The 16775-nt window shown below is 41.8% G+C and overlaps 1 protein-coding gene across 2 annotated transcripts in view; it reads right to left on the bottom strand.

Moving 5' to 3' along the window:
* KHDRBS3 (KH RNA binding domain containing, signal transduction associated 3) overlaps positions 1-16775 on the bottom strand; it is a 110992-nt gene that overhangs the window by 37497 nt on the left and 56720 nt on the right. For both annotated transcript variants that reach the window (XR_014010657.1, XM_081204983.1), the window contains exons 3-5: positions 14437-14553; positions 8507-8653; positions 5286-5425 (exon numbers count right to left, since the gene is read on the bottom strand). Coding sequence is in view for 1 of the 2 variants with exons in the window: in XM_081204983.1 (XP_081061109.1) it covers positions 5286-5425; positions 8507-8653; positions 14437-14553 (404 nt within the window). In the remaining variant the exon portion in view is untranslated. The remainder of the gene's footprint in view (positions 1-5285; positions 5426-8506; positions 8654-14436; positions 14554-16775) is intronic.

Genomic DNA, 16775 nt, shown 5'->3' with positions numbered 1-16775 from the left:
TTTGACGGCCATGTTTTAAGTCCATGTTTTCCTCAAATTTAACAAATGGAAGATACCCGCTCCCTTTGCTCTGTTCCTGGCCCTAAAATGTAGTATGACTGGATAAGGAATAGGAATATATTATGAGCATGTCAAGTTTTCTCTTACCACTTTGGCAACGGTATTAATTGTGCTGCAAAACACTCCTTATACCTCTCACCTCGTAAACAGCTGTTAAGCCTTTGCAAACAGGCAATACACTTTTCAAGGTGAGCATGCTATGTATGTACACACACACACACACCACGAAATCAAACAAAAATCATGCACCATAATGGACGCACTTATGTTCTCAGGGATTCAGTACACCTTTCACTGCCAGTTTCTAGGGATCACAAGCAAGGAAGTGCTATTGTGCTCAAAGGAATGTATTGAGTCAAGCCATTGGTCCATGAGGCTCAGTACTGTCTGCACTGACTGGAGACACTCCCAACCTTATCTAACTGGAGATAGGACCAGAGACTTTCCTTTTGCAAAGCAGATGCTCTTCTGCTGAATGAGGGCTGCTTGTGGTTTTTTCATAGGCATCTGACAGACAAGGATGCTAGACTAGATGGGCATTTGATCAAACCCAGCAGAGCGCTTCCCGTCTTCTTACAGCGACAGCTAATGCGTGTGTTGCTGCTGCAAAAGGTTATGAATATGGTTGCAAATCGCGACTTGATGCCGACTACAGTTAGCGAAACTGCTTGTGTGATCATGGAAGCAAGAAGAACTACCGACGAAAGAAGAATGGAGGACGAAATTGATGGGACTATGCAGAATTAGTTAGATCAACAGGAAGGATTCAAAACCTGCGGGACCAGAGATGCTTAGAAGACTGGAATAAATATATGAACTATTTGAAAAGTAATAGTAATGAACAGATTACACTAGTAGGATTGCAAGAAGTTTTGTAAGGATGACTATTTGAAATACTACAAGAAAGACTATGGTGAGAATTATTAATGATAATTAAGAGTAACAGAGAACTTAAGAAATGCAGAATAAGTGATAAGAACGGAAAATCATCAGAGGTGTTGACGGAAGTCAAAATACTGTATAAGATAAGAAGTTATGTTGCATGACTGTTGGAAATGATATGTTAAAAAAAACCTTACATACATACATATACACACACACACTGCTTGTGTGATGTAATGCTAATCAACAATAAGTGTGAAACTGAAAGACGGGCAGAACATGTTGTGGGAAGGGGGCGGGGAGAGGCTTAATGGTGCTCCCGATTACGTAGCCATCATTAGGAGAGAAACATTACATCTGCCAAGAGTTCTAAACAAGTTAAGCAGAGAAGTATCTTGGAGACGAGGAGTAGATATAATCAGACACACAGTGCAGAGAGAGCCCTGCATTCTCAACAGGTGTTGACAACGCTTCTAATCTCAAATGCCCAATTGCAGCCCTTCCCACTTTATTTCATCATGCAAACCTCTGCATAAACAGTGAGGCTATAGTCTGTTTCTGGGTTCTTGCTGGGAAGCTGGGATGGGGGTGGGGGGGTAGGAAAAGGGAGAGAGAGCAGCATAAGAAGTTCCAATAAAGGCAAAGCCAGGAGCTGCATGCATGGTGACTGACGTATGTTTTGCATGATGAAATGCGCCAGGGAAAGCTGCAATCTTTTGTTTCAGAGAGCCATTTCTGATTAGCAATTTAAACAGAGATGGTGTTAAAATAAAATTGGTTTTCCTTTTCCAGTAAGGCATTTTGAACACACACATGCACATACACACACATCTGCACACACTGAATTTCGAAATTTCTTCCTCTTGCAGAAGTACATGTGCAAAAAACCCACAACCCTGCTACATCAGGCAAAGAATCATTTGTTCTAGTCCAGCATCAACAATTTTGACAACCCTGACATTCATTTAATGAAGAAAGCCTAAATGCCTTCAACACAAGATATAGTGCATTTATATAAAAAATAATAATCCTTAGAGCAACCTTGTATGGTAGGTGTTATAAGAACTGCAAGGTGTCAAATACAGAATAAATATTCATAAATGCACACATATCTAAATATATAAACCATGTGTCTGAAATAGTACAGGAGAGCAATCCTGAAGCCATTTTGACTCACCCATTGACCTCAAATATTCCTCTGCAGAATGGGAGGCAAATAGAGAAAACCTTCCCATTGTCTTTTCCATTACAAATCCTGTCTTAAAGGCGTATTTGTGTATGAATAGGGTGAACCTGTGACTTGGATTCAGGAGCTAAAGTATTTAACCACCACAAAACAATGGCCAGGCTGCCCAAGTAATGCAACCAACGACCATTATCAGGGTATCCTGGCAGACAGGATTTCTGCTGTGGCCCACCTCCTATGATGCTTGTATAATGACTTTGGGGTGGTCTTCGGCTAAGGGGGTTGGGCAATGTCCAAAGTCTTTAAAAGTTCCTGCACACTTTTGTTCAGGGTCTCTCCCTCCTTGGAAGTAGGGGAGGGAACTCTGTTGCAACAGAAAAATACAGTGGTGCCCCGCAAGACGAATGCCTCGCAAGACGGAAAACTCGCTAGACGAAAGAGTTTTCCCTTTTGGAGGTGCTTCGCAAAACGAATCTCCTATGGGCTTGCTTCGCAAGACGAAAATGTCTTGCGAGTTCCTGCGGGATTTTTCCCTCCCCCCTTTTTTCTAAGCCGCTAAGCCGCTTATCAGCTGATCTGATAAGCTGATAAGCCGCTAAAAGCCGCTAATAGCGCTAATCCTCTAATCCGTCAATGGGCTTGCTTCGCAAGACAAAAAAACCGCTAGACGAAGAGAATCACAGAACGGATTCTTTTCGTCTTGCGAGGCACCACTGTAAACATCTTTCTTGCTTTCCTGTCTCCATCCATTTTTCTCTGACCGATCATGGACTTAGAGGACTCAGAATCCCATGGGAGTTGGGCAGCAACCTACATCAGTAGGTTAACATTATCCCCCATGTCATAGATGGAAAGAGACACTGAGTTTCCTAAGGACATTTTTAAAAGTTTGTGGCAAAGCTAAGATTGGAACTGGGATTATTTCAGCTAAAACCTCATGTTCCAACGAGTGACGTCCACACCAGATGGGCCATACTGAATGGTAAACTAGGGCAGTCACAGAGCATGACAAGATGCTGACAGTACACCAGGAGGAGAAGTCAGACCGAAAAAGCCGGCCTGCTTTTTCAGCTTGTGAAGGAGTTGATTTAAAGAATCTGCCTATACAGAATGTTACTTTGGGCAGCCTTTTTTGGCATCGTGTGCTGTACCAATTGGCCACTTTCAAAGAAGCATGCTTAAATCAAGGGGTCTAGGCATCCCTAATTCACGGGGGATTACAGTCCATGGAAGGGCATAAAAATGGGTCAGATGAAAGGCTTAAGTCCAGCATTCTCTTTCCTACGTGGTCAAACCAGATGTCCCTTTCGTATGGGGTCAACAAGAACACAAGCAGAACGAGAGCATGTTCTCACTGCTGCTCCAGCAAACAATACAGTATTCAGGAGCACAATGCCTCTGATCCTGAAGGCAGCATAAAGAATCAGGAGCAGTAGCCACTAATCCCCTGATCCCCAATGAATTTGTCCAGTCCTGCTTGAAAGGGATCTAAGTTGGCGACCATAGCTATATTTTATGAGAGCGAATTTCACCGTTTTTCTGTGTGCCATCTGAAGTTGTTCGAAGTATCACTGGGGGGCTTTCTCTACCTCCATTTTCTGTACACCCATATTGTGTCCTTTCCCTCTAAACTAGAGAGCCCCAAACATAGTTGCAACCTTTTGTTGTAAAAGATGTTGCTCCGGTTATTCCGGCTGCCCTTTCCTGCGCGTTTTACCAGCTCTGCAGTACCCCTTTTTGGAATGCAACAAGAAGAACTGGACAAACACAAGATTCCAAGTATAGCTGCCCTACAGATTTGTATAGAAGCATTGTGACACTGGTAGTTTCCTTTACAACCCCTTTCTTCATAACTCCTAGCACAAAGATTGCATTTCTCACAGCTGTTGCAACCTGGCTTGATATTTCCACCACAAATCCCAAATCTCCTTCAGAGAGTCAGTCACCACCAGCCCAGACCACTTCCATAATAATAAAATAAATAATAATAAATTTTTATTTATACCCTGCCCTTCCCAGTTCAGAAAACCGGGCTCAGGGCTGCTAACAACAAATTTAAAGCACTTAATTGATGCTACAAAAAAAAAAAAAAAAAAACAACCAGCATAAAATGTGGTATAAAACGTGAATAACAATAAAATCAAAAATCAAAGATCAATGCATATGTGAAATCAGTAATTCCTTCCCTCCCTGCACCACTCACAAACCAATGACATTTGCAATTTTAATCCTCATTTGCCACTTTGGATAAATCCTTTCAGAGCTCTTCCGCTCTCTTTTTGTAATTACCACCCTGAATAATTTGGGGATATCTGCAAACATGGGTATCTCAGCGCTCATCTCTAACTCCAGATCAGAGTTTACCAAACTCAGGTCTCTCTCCAGCTGTTTTTGGACTGCAACTCCCATCATCCCTCGCTTGCTGGACCAGTGGCCAGGGATGATGGGAATTGTAATCCAAAAACAGCTGGAGACCCGTTTGGGAAGCCCTGCTCTAAATCATTTACGAAGAGGAAGAGCACAGGTCCCAATATAGATCTTTGGAAGACTCTACTTCTTACATTCCTCCATTGTGAGAACTGTCCATTTTCCCCCCATCACCCCCCACAGCTGGCACTTCCTCCCAAAATTAACACACTCAAAGTGCTGGTAAAGAGGAAAACACTTTGTAGGGAAGGTATGACCCCATTCATTCCATGCTTTTTTCTAGTATATATAAACCAGCAAACCTGGTTTCTTTCTGCAAAAGCCTTACAGAGAGGCTGTAGAGTCGCACAGATAATGGTTTCATGCATGTGGCTAAACATGTAGGGCAGGGGCAGGCAATCTCGTGTCTTCCAAGTTTTTGGATGATGCGAATTTAGGAAGATCCCCATGTTGGTTACTACTGACTTTTTTTAAAAAAAGACAATTTTTAATTGTTTCTTTAAACAAATACAGAAACTGATGACTTATGGGTTTACCTGGGTTCAAGCCTGCATCTACCCCAAACACACCAAGTGGCAATGCGTTAAAGACAAGGTCACACAGCCACAGTTCCCCATCTGCAAGAATATAAATATGCCCGGAAGTGTGGCTTGAGTGAGTGGCATGAGGAGACTTGAAAAATGGAGCTGCTTTAACATTTCTGCAGAAGCAAATATGTGCAACCCGCTACCTTGCCAATGCTGGAGCTGGCACTCCCCGTGCCCGCAAAGGAGGCTTTCCGCGAACTACTGGAACGTCTGCGTTTTCTGAGCCACCATTCAAATAAGTTAATTCCTGTAATTGTGCCTGTCTGATTTCATCATTGTAGTCCTAGACAGGAAAGAAGAAATACGGTATTCAGTCATGTCTGCAGATACTTATACCACATACCTAAGACATTTTAGATTTGTTCCTGCTACAAATTTTCCATACACAGTCTTAAAGACAGGGGCACAGGACTGGCACAGACTTACTTTTACTGAGCTGATTTAATGGGAAAGTCTGAAATACATTCCTCGTAGGATGCAAGAAGTCACTTAAATTATTTTATCTCTGGCCTTAGTAAACTGATGCCAAGATTGAGACACACTTTCTTATCTTGAATCTTGGTCAGGGAGCTGAGGCAAGTGTCAGGAACATAAGAAATGTATTGATGAATCAAATCAAAGTCTATCCAGCACAATATGTTATTTTCCATATGCCTTTGAGAATTCATAGGCAAGGCATGACAGAGACAGGTTTCTCCTTTTTTGCAGAAGTCTACTGCTTCTATCAATGGCTTCTCCAATTACTTGTCATCGCCGATTGCCATTGATGGAATCGTCAATTTCAATACCCCTACACACAAACACCCCTTAAGAAAAGAAAACCCTTGTATGAAGAAAAGCAGTTATGTCAACAGAATCTGGAACCCTCATGAATCTATGGGTTTGACATAATGTCTATGCATCAACGGATTTACAAATTAAACATGCAAATATGCAGACCAAGTTAATAGAAGTCCCAAACTGTAGCACAAATCTACCCAAAAGAAAATATAATATGGTAGTAATTGTGTTTAGCATAAGGTTAAATATTATTATTATTATTATTATTATTATTATTATTATTATTATTATTATTATTACTATTACTATTACTATTTCTAGATGGATAACGTGCCTGAATTCCTTTCTTATATTCAGCCTCTGAACTGTCAGTTTGAGAGTGGTTTGACTTAAAAATACCCAATACTCAAAAGATTCCCAGCCGGGAGCTCTAAGTCATAAATAAGATTCTGGCAGTAAACCTCCCTACTCTCCACAGAGTTCCCTTTTCAAAGAGTATAACAAAATCCAAAACAAAGTTATTTCATAGTTCACAGGATTCCTCTCAACCGTATGGAGGACTTCAAAGCAATGAGCACTCCTCCATGTTCAAAGAGGACACACTCTTCCTTGCCCAGGACACACAAAAAAAGATAAGCGAGCTAATGTTAGCACTTCAGAGTTCAATTTCTATTCCAGGAGATTCTATAATTGAGTTAGATAGCGCTGTGTGAAGGAGTAACAGGGATGACAGAGTCCAATACAGCTCCTTTCATCTTACTCCAAACCTTGCTCTGTGTGGGTTTCCTTTCCCACTGAAGAGATTTATTCAGAATGCTAGTAATCCTGGCAGAATTTAGGGTTTTAAACAGTTCATTAACCAAACAACTGGAACAGGCTGGATTTTTTTCCTTCTTCTTAAAACAAATGTCTTCTAAGACTATTGGGTGAAGCTGAGAGAGAAGGCAATGCAGAGATCTAAAATAATCTCCCTAGTTTCCTATGTATGGCTGCATACACATTGTTTACTGTGCATTTTTAAATAAAAAATGAGCAAACGCAGGTCTGTGCAAACCTCCTCTTTACATGCTACCAAATGGAATATCTGAACTGCAGCTGAAGGCTCTACACAGATAATTACCAGAAATTCTGGTGATGGGTTCATGACCTAACACAAATCTCCTATGAACAACTTCATCAGCGCATCCTAGTCTAATAATAATTTAAAAAACAAAACAAAAGCATTTTCACACCTTCAATACAGTATTCACTGAATGCATTGGGGGAGGGATTATAATTGTGCCAATCCCATCATAAGCTCTTAGCTATGTTCACCAGGTGTTAAAATGGCTCGAAGTAGACACTCATATACCACAGACACAAACCACAACAACACACTAATTGCATTAATACAACACCAAGTACTGAAGCACAGCTATTGCTTGCCAAAATATACTGATGCACGCATGTTGGCTATTAATAAGCATTGCCCAATAGTATCTAGGAGTGTGAATTTTAAAGGGGAACAAAGCTCTTAAGGATGCCACATAACAAATACCCAATGCGCAAAATTTCTGTGAATTTTCTTTAAGTTGAGGCTTCGGGCTACAGCTAGTCCATGTTTGGTAGCAGGTTTGCTCAGGTTCATTAAAAAAGTTCTAGTCTGCTTTCCCAAACCATCATTTTAATGTATTTTTAGTATTTTGTTGAGAACAGCCAAGAGTAGCTGAGGAAACCCAGCCAGATGGGTGGGGTATAAATAATAAAATTATTTATTATTATTATTAGCATCATCATCATGGCAGCTTACAGGAACTTCCTAATGAAAAACTGGTTAACCTATCAATCATTTCAAAATCAGAAAGACAAAGTCTGGTGAAACAGAAATCCTATTCCAACAAAGTGGGTAGCTCCAACAAGACTAAGCCTGGCAGGAAACACTACTAAGTAGCAAATAAATTTCTTATCTGGAAGCTGACGAATTGATGCTAAGGTCCTGGTGCAAGCTTTGTATGAGCAGGAAATTCCACCCAATGTGGGTAGACATTATTAACCAAAATCCACGGAACCCACACTAGTATGTTCCATCATTGAACAGACAGGGACATAGATGGAGCACTGTGACACGTAGATGCTAAGTCCCCCAAAACTGCAATGGGATGAGGCACATTGTCTACTGAAAAGAAAACAGTAGCACGTGCAGAAATTTCAAGGGATGCTTTTGATTTTGCACAGGGCAGTATCTTCTACTCTTAGTCTTCCATGATGGCAGAACAGCTCTAATATGTTTCTAGCCATGAGCAGATGGTGCACAACACACATGCCTGAATTCTTCCTGGTGACAGCTTAGGGTTTTGTAGGTTTGGTGGGGAAAACATTGTTATGCTATTGTAATGGAAGGAAATCACGCCTCTACCAGGAGTGTCTAGCGGAAATACGACGTCCAAGATGTTCACCAAAGTTTTGGCCAAGGGAGTCCTTCAAATTGAAATTTACATTCCAACCAGAAAATTTTATGGGGTGGGGAGGAAAAATTCATGAAAGCTAAGGTGATTCTTCATGTGCAGTAAATATTGACATAAAAGAGGTTCCAATATGTACTAACAGGGATGAGGAACTTCTTGATTTCTTCCAGCGCATGCCCCATTCTGGCATATGCTTCTGCGGGTGGGGCAAACACTTCAATTAACACATGCAGGTCATCGTTTAGGTGGAAGTATTTTGCTTCTCCGCTTTTTCTCAACTCTTCTTCCTGGGAATACAGAAAAGTTACATATAAACTCATCGTATGGGGGAAAGAAAGCAAAAAGAGAGCAAACATTTCATTAATGGTTTCCATTTTCAAGACAGTTCATTTTTTATTTATTGTAAACGTACAACCGAAACGAGGCTGGAAATAAATTTACAGTATGGATTGGCACCTTATGGTTGAATCAAAGGATTGTTCCTAGGCCTGTTAATGATCTGTTTTATTCAAGACAAAGGGAAAGGCACATGTGAAAAACTATTTTCTAAAACATTTTGAGACCTCTTGTCAGTACAGACTATACTAAGCTACATGGTCCAGTGGACTGACTTGGTATAAGGCAGTTTATTTTGTTCTTAACAAGACTAGCAAGTGTGGAAATTCCATTTTGTCCTAACACAACAACTATCAGAAGAGGCATTTCAGCACTACAGATTATCTACCGTATTAATTGTTGTATGACTCTTCTAATTCAGTTCTGCATTGACTGTTTGAAGTCTGTCTATCACCGTACACGGTCACACATTATACATTACAGTGCATGCATCTGCATGACTGATGCAACCAAACACACATGTCTTACCCTAAATATGTACATCTAGTAGGAACCACAGTCAAGACACTCTAATCCACAATATGTGAAGCAAGTAGCTTCAGCTAATCTTTCAGATCAAGTCCAATGCGGTGAGTCTACATTGACTTTCGACCAACATGCAGCAGACATTAGAAAATAAATATCGAGCAACCTCCTTGATCTCTAAAGCAAAACAACAGGCCCTGAACAATAGGAATCCTGCATTTATTTGCTCAAGCTGGCCAATGAAAATCATTAATGAGTATACATTGAACTACTGTATCTATTACATCAACTGTGGATTTCCCTACCTCCAAGCAGTTTTCTTGGAAAGTAACTATTTGACAAGGTGGAAGGCTTTGATTAAATACAAGGACAATGGGTCAGTGTGAGGATTCCCTTGTTTGGGAACTATATTAACTGCTTACAATCCAGCTCAATGAGAAAAAACAACAACAACATTAGACTAACTTTGCCAACCTGGTACCCTCCCAATGTTCTGGACTGCAATGCCAATCAGCCGCAGTCAGCATGGTTGCGCTGGCTACAGCTGATGGCAGTTGTAGCCCAAAGCTTCTGAAGGAGCACGGGGTTAGCGAAAGCCAACTTAAATTATGTGCATATGTGAGTTACTGGATTTTTCTAAAGCTGTATTGTTTGTTTTTCCCCATATTAATGCAAGCTGGCTTATGAAGGCCTCCTCTAGTCTAAATCAATGATGGATAAGTTGTGGCCCTCAAGAAAGCTGCTGGCCTTCCAACTCCCACCAGTCCCAGCCAGCATGGCAAATAATCAGAGGTGATGGAAGATGTAGTTCACCTCCATCTGGAGGGATATAGCTTATTAGCCATCCCAGCTCTGAAAGGTAGGGGGTGGTACATAAAACAAAACAAGCAGAACAAATGGAATTGATACACTCCAGAAGCAACCAAGGATTAGGGTTTAGACCAGCGGTTCTCAACCTGTGGGTCCCCAGATGTTGTTGGACTACAACTCCCATACAATACAAGGTATGGTCATCACTTCCATGTCATATGTGCAAAACCCCTAAGGCATTGAAAAACAATAGTAGATTAAAGTCATCCAACCCCAATAAGTGATCAGACATGGACTCTCTCTCACTGTGTAGAATTAAGGGAAAATTTGTATCCTGGAAAAGAAATCCACGCCTCTCAATGCGCTCGGCCAGCCATTAACCCTTCATCACACACCTCTAGAAGTATGTTAGATGGTAGCCAACCACATGCTGAACCAATAAAATTAAGACTATATTTTGTTTTGATGGAAGCTTCCTAGAAAAGAAGTACAGTATTTTTAATTTACTCAATTTAATTTACTCAACCGAAAAATAAATTTTTAAATTACTCAACCCAATCTATACTTTATACACACACACACACACACACACACACTCTACTTTTAACACCAGTAATTCTGTTTTTCTTGAAATCAGAAATGGAAGTTAAACGGTATTTCTCTTCTGCCCTGCTGCTGCCCAATAAAGTTGCCAACCAGCCAAGCATCTTACTCTTCTGGCATTTCAACTAGAATACAGGCTTTACCACCCAAGAAAAGATTGCAACACACTTCACCCATGACCTGTCAGGTTGTATCTTGGCTCTGCTGCTAACCTGCCAGACTCTACCCGCTGATCCACCAGGTTCTGCCCTCTGCTTCATCCACAAGGAACGGAGCTTAAAAAAACAGAAGCTGGCAGCTCTGGGGAAGTCTTTTTCCTATTTTCCTCCTGGGCTGCCGATGACTCCCCACCCAGCGGTTTTCATTCTGCTCCAACTTTTTTCTTCCGCTTTCCATTTTGCCAAGTACTTTACTTCCGCTCTGCTTCATCTTTTTTGCCTCTGTTGCTTGGCAACGGAGATGCACAGATGCTTTGTAGATGCCCCTGAGCCTCAGAATCCATACTGGTTAAGCAAAAGGTGAACCATGGAGAACTGAAAGGGTGGTGGCGGCAAGATTAAGTCTGTTAGGGTCCCTATGTCCCTGTCTGTTCCACACTTTTACGCAAGGGAAGAGAGGCAAAATAAGCAAACTCAGAACCAGGGGGAAAATGCTCCCGTGGTCCTAGAAATCACTATCAGATAACTGCAGTTAGATGGGCTGGTCCATCTTTTTACAATCTCTTGCTGCACCCATGGGTCAGAACAGTGTTTCCCAAACTTGGGTCTCCAGCTGTTTTTGGACTACAACTCCCATCATCCCTAGCTAGCAAGACCAGTGGTCATGGATGATGGGAATTGTAGTCCAAAAGCAGCTGGAGACCCAAGTTTGGGAAACACTGGGTCAGAACAAGGTAAGGCAACAATAGCGTTTATTTCTTAATGGGAACGGCGTAACATACTGCCTGTAGATTTTTCATTTCAACACCAACAAAAATGGATGTAGATTTTAAGAAATAAAACTGAGAGAAGTGGGAAACGGGTCTTGAACACTGTTTCAGAGTGGGGTCAAGGCTGGCAGCCCCGTACATAAAACCATGTACAACTCCAGACATACTAAGCAGAGCATATTTCACTATGCACTGTGGTTCTCCAACTTACAAAGAAATGGCATGTTTGTCTGTGCCATGTTAAGGTATCATAACAGTATCCCTTGTTCTATTTAGCAAGTGTTAAAAATACTCTTGAGCTGGCATCTTTCACTTTGAATAGGTCCACAAATAGAAGTTTTGACTGACTGACTTTTAAAAAGCTCTTGTGTTTGCTCTCGGTGTGTCGTAATTATGAGTTACTTAGAAATGACAATCAGCACCAGCTTATTGCCACTAATCTTTTTGTTGTAAAATTTAGAGCATTCAGGCTGCCTAAATTGGATGGAAAAGCAAAGCAATCTGATTAGTTGATTAGCAAATTCAGAGCAGGGGGAATTAACACGCCATAATTAGCTGTCTGAAACTTGTCAAAGCTGGTAATAAAAGGAACAGCAAAACATATATAAATGAAAGCCTCCCTCAATATTACCCCTTTTTTTTTTGGCTGCTCCCCACTCCTGTTTATAGCATAAAGTTGGAAAGTCTTCATGCTTAATATTTGTATTCAACAGTTTTAGCAGCAGGTTGTCTTGCTTGCATATAATGACGTAAGCTTTTGAAAGATGAAGATAATTCTTTGCTTATGAGTAATTTAAGGACGTCCGGAGGCAGAAGGGGTAAGGCCAGCAAGAAGAAATTTAAAATTGAGAAATCTAAGGCAGCTATCACAAAATCCTTCTTAACGGTGAGATCTGTTAGACTCTAATAATCTCCCTTGGGAAGCTGTACAAGCTCCGATCTCCTGAATAATTTAAGACTAAACAAAGCAGTGGAAAAAGATAAGTCTAGTGAACGATCCTGCATGTCCCAATATTATCTGAAAGCAGCACTCAGAATTCAAAACAAAACTGCACATTAAAAAGATAATAAAGTCTTGGTAATGTGCATAGGCCAAGTAAATTGAAAAAAAGAGTGGTTTTGTTTGTTTGTTTTCTGCAAAGACATAACAATCGCTGAAAAGCATTGTATTTGAAATGTCCAGCCAATGAAGTGGGATTTAGACATCCGGTACTATAATTGTGGCAAACCAGTAATAGATACAAGAGAGAACTTTCCAAGCATTGTTCCACTCAGGATTTTCAACCAATCCAACGGGGAGCTCTTCCATGAGAAGCAAATGAGTAGTAGGACTTAACACGATCGAGAGCTTAAGACACTCTCACACTCTAATAATCATAATGGCAATTCACTATACAGTGGTAACCTCGGGTTACAGATGCTTCAGGTTACAGACTCTGCTAACCCGGAAGTAGAACCTCGGGGTAAGAACTTTGCTTCAGGATGAGAACAGAAATCGTGTGGTGGCAGTGGGAGGCCCCATTAGCTGAAGTGGTACCTCAGGTTAAGAACAGATTCAGGTTAAGAAAGGACCTCCAGAATGAATTAAGTTCTTAACCCGAGGTACCACTGTACTTCTGATATATACTTCTGCGAGCACAGAGCCTCTACAATTTGAATCAGTGCAGAATTCAAGCACATAGTATGGACACATAGTATGGACACTAACAAGGCAGATCTCAGAAGGCATTGAACAATTATTCAAATTAAGCAAACTTGTATAGATGGTGTATAATTTCACTCTTGGTTGCAGACTGCAAGCCTGATAAGCCACTCTTAAGATCCCTTTTGGCTGAAGGGTGGGGTGTAAATGCTTTCAACACACCTGAGAGTGTCTTAGAACAATCACAAGAAATCAAGAACGCCCATTTTATGGTACAAAATGGTAGTGGGTGGGTGAGATTGAGATTGCTAGGTTCCTAATGAACAGAGTGGATGATATAGGAACATAGGAAGCTGCCTTATACAGAGTCAGACCACTGATCCATCCAGCTAGCAGCTCCCCGAGGTTTTAGACAGAGGACAGTCCCACTTCTACTTTGGAGATGCTGGGGACTGAACCTGGGACCACATGCATATGGAAATGTTGCTCTACTATTAAGCTATAGCCCTTCTCCTACTAACACTTTCTGCTACGGAATAGTAGTGGTGTTTTCACATCCGCTGGACACCTGTATTTTGCTACAAGCTCTAGCTCTGGATTTCTTGAACTGTGCAGGGGGGCTGGACTAGAACGGCCTCCGTGGACCCTCCAACTCTTCTCCCCAATACTCCACGGAATAAACTTACTGGCCTCCTCACTCCTGGATACAGGAAGGAGTAACGTGCCTCATTCTGAAAATAACAGCCTTACATTTCCTCTCTCCCAACCCCCCTCACCCCTTGGTAAGGCTCGCTAATACAACGTGTTTGATGCGGCATCACTGCAACGCAACTGTCTCCACCCTTCGCAAGCGGCGGACCTCAAAGTGGAGTAGACAGGAAAGCATGCAGCACAGTGACATCACATCACCTACTTCATTGCTAGATGTGATCAGGTAAAGAGGGTGGCTGCTGGTTTCAGAGACCACCATGAGCCTGCCATTATACTCCAGCGATACAGCTGCCTGAATCCATAAAGAAGGTATCGCCACAGGGGATTTCCTCTGAAGTGAGGAATATATACCATAGACGGAGGACCAGCATGTAGGCAGAACTCAAGAAGAGGGGTTATAATATACACCTTGATTTGTGTTTGCTTTGAATCTCCCCAGACTATACTAGAAACAGTGAAGAAAGGCACACACAGCAGTACAGCACACACTAATGATCTTCAGCTAGCAATTTTACCTTTGCCTTGTCCCTCATGGATCCTTTTCCCAATATTGACATTTTTGTCAATGTCTCTTCTTGCAAGCGCTTCAGAGAATTGCCACGTGGGCCCAAAAGTTTCCCCACAAAGTTGAACTGAAAGACAAAATAAGCAACAACAAAAAGGCAATAAAAAACTACCCACAGTGCTGAGGAGCTGTAAGAGTGACTTAAGATTCATGCCAGGTATGAAAAATGTTGCTGAAAACAGCATTTGTCTGTTTCTGCAAAATAAAGAAGGGTATTGGGTTGTAAATTTTAGAGCCACTGGAAAAAGAGAAAAGGGGAGGGAGGAACAAGACACAGAAAACAAAGCTACCATCATTTCTGTGGTTATTCCACACTGAGCAGCAACTGCGTTAAAAAGTTTGGGGAGAGGAGAAGACTGCATAAGAGTACAGTTGACACAGGCAAGAAGAAGAAAAATGCAGGAACGTAAAAGCAGCAGCATCCATACAAGACCACAGCCCCCAATCCAGACAGCATTAGTCAATTCACACCCCTTTGCTTCGTGGATTTCTATGGAAGTTGGACAGACATATAGTCTTGGGGTCATGAGAACTGGGATCATGAGAACTGGTGAGCTGGAATGTGCAGGGCTGCTGATACAGCTCACAGGTGGGCTTTGCTTTTGCAAGGTGCCTCCAGCTGATGTGGGAAAGTTCCATGAGCTCCCTTCTACTTGTGGTTAAGGTTCCAAACCATGATGTTCTTCTCCAGCTGTGCGAACCCGGCTTCCTTCCAGCTTTGAACTTTGGCAAACGTACGAAGCAGTAAACTTAAATCTGGCTCAGCAGTCAGCCTTGCTCCTACGCTCATTCCTTAAGTGTGAAAGCAACACTGCGGCTATCAAGTGCGTCTGCAGCTGTTTGGCAAAACAATGTGTGCATTTCTGTTCTTACATTTTTAAATTAAGAAACGGAAACACAAAAAAATTAAGCACGTTTGTGAAGCTTCTCTAGGGACCGGAAGGAGCTGTGGGAGGAACAGGCTGTGGGCACCACAGTGTGAACCAAGAAATACCTTTCACAGAAGGCTCTTCCTCCTTCCATGGGAAGCTTGCAGAACAGTTTTTAAGAGTTCACATTGGGGCTGAAGTACCTGTGTTTACAGCAGCCCCAAACATCCTCGATTACCCTCAAACTAGTGTGCTAAGTTTAAGGAGATTGGAATTGAATGGAAGCTGCGGCACTCGTTCCAACCCATTCTGCCACATGACATTTCCCCACTAAATCGATGCACACATGCTCACTGTGAACTGCAGCAGTGCTAAGCATAATTCAAAAATGCCCAACTCAGGGTGGGTACATGTGTGCATGCTCAAAACACAAAAGCATGAAACTTTGGAGGTTGGTGCCATCACTATAAGGAAACAATCTTAACCACAGCCCTCCTTGCTTCCTTCCCTTAAGCTTGTTAAAGGTTAGCACATAACTTGACCACGAAGGGGACCAGGGTAACTTTTGTGTTAGTCCCTCACTCCTTTGTCACCGGCAAGAAATCCAGCCCTGAAACTTCTTAACAACTGATACAGGATTAGCACTAGCCTCTTCAAATTGTTCCCCACATCCAAGCAGCTTCTGGAAGCGCTCCATCAGGTTTAAAAGATTAGGAGATATCTTGCAATGAAGCTACTCTGCCGTTTTGTACACCAAGCCTTTAAGAGTGACTGATTGAGTTCAACTCCTTTCAATATCTGAGTAGATTGGAAGAGGAAAAGCCTCTGTGGATAATAGAAGTCAGTAAAGAGATCTCTGCAGATACTATACACTTAATCCCTGGAGGCTTCCTAGAGGAAGTGGGCTCAAAAAGGCTAGCACCGACAGAGCTCTGCTCTCTTAACACATCAGGCCAATTTAGGCATGCAAAATTAAGGGGAAACGTCCCTTAACTGCAGACACAGGCAATGGTTGGTAGCAACATTAACTGGTAACCAAATTACCGTGGAAAGAACATTATTAAAATGGGAGGTCATCTCTGTCAAGACAAGTATCAACCAGTTTATACTGCGTTGCACTTGCAGTGCATAAGCCTCTGACACAGGGTGGTTGAGCTGGTGTGGTATCTGCCCACCTTACCTCCTCTCGCAATCCAAATAAGGTAACAGCAAGTACATGATCTTCACACTGGTTGACTTTCCCCCCCAAACCGAGAATATTTTAAACCATCCTTCAAGACAAGACCATGAAAATATATACCCATCTGGGAGTAAACAGTCTGAAACAGGCTCAAAATGTATTGAAGAAAAAGGAGTCGCCAACATATAGAAAAACAAGTCTTGATGAATAGGAATTTGCATAGTTTCCGCAAAGGTCAAC

This window comes from Podarcis bocagei, assembly GCF_964188305.1.
Source record: "Podarcis bocagei genome assembly, chromosome: 8".
Lineage (NCBI taxonomy): Eukaryota > Metazoa > Chordata > Lepidosauria > Squamata > Lacertidae > Podarcis > Podarcis bocagei.
This window is presented reverse-complemented; position numbering and strand designations above follow the sequence as displayed.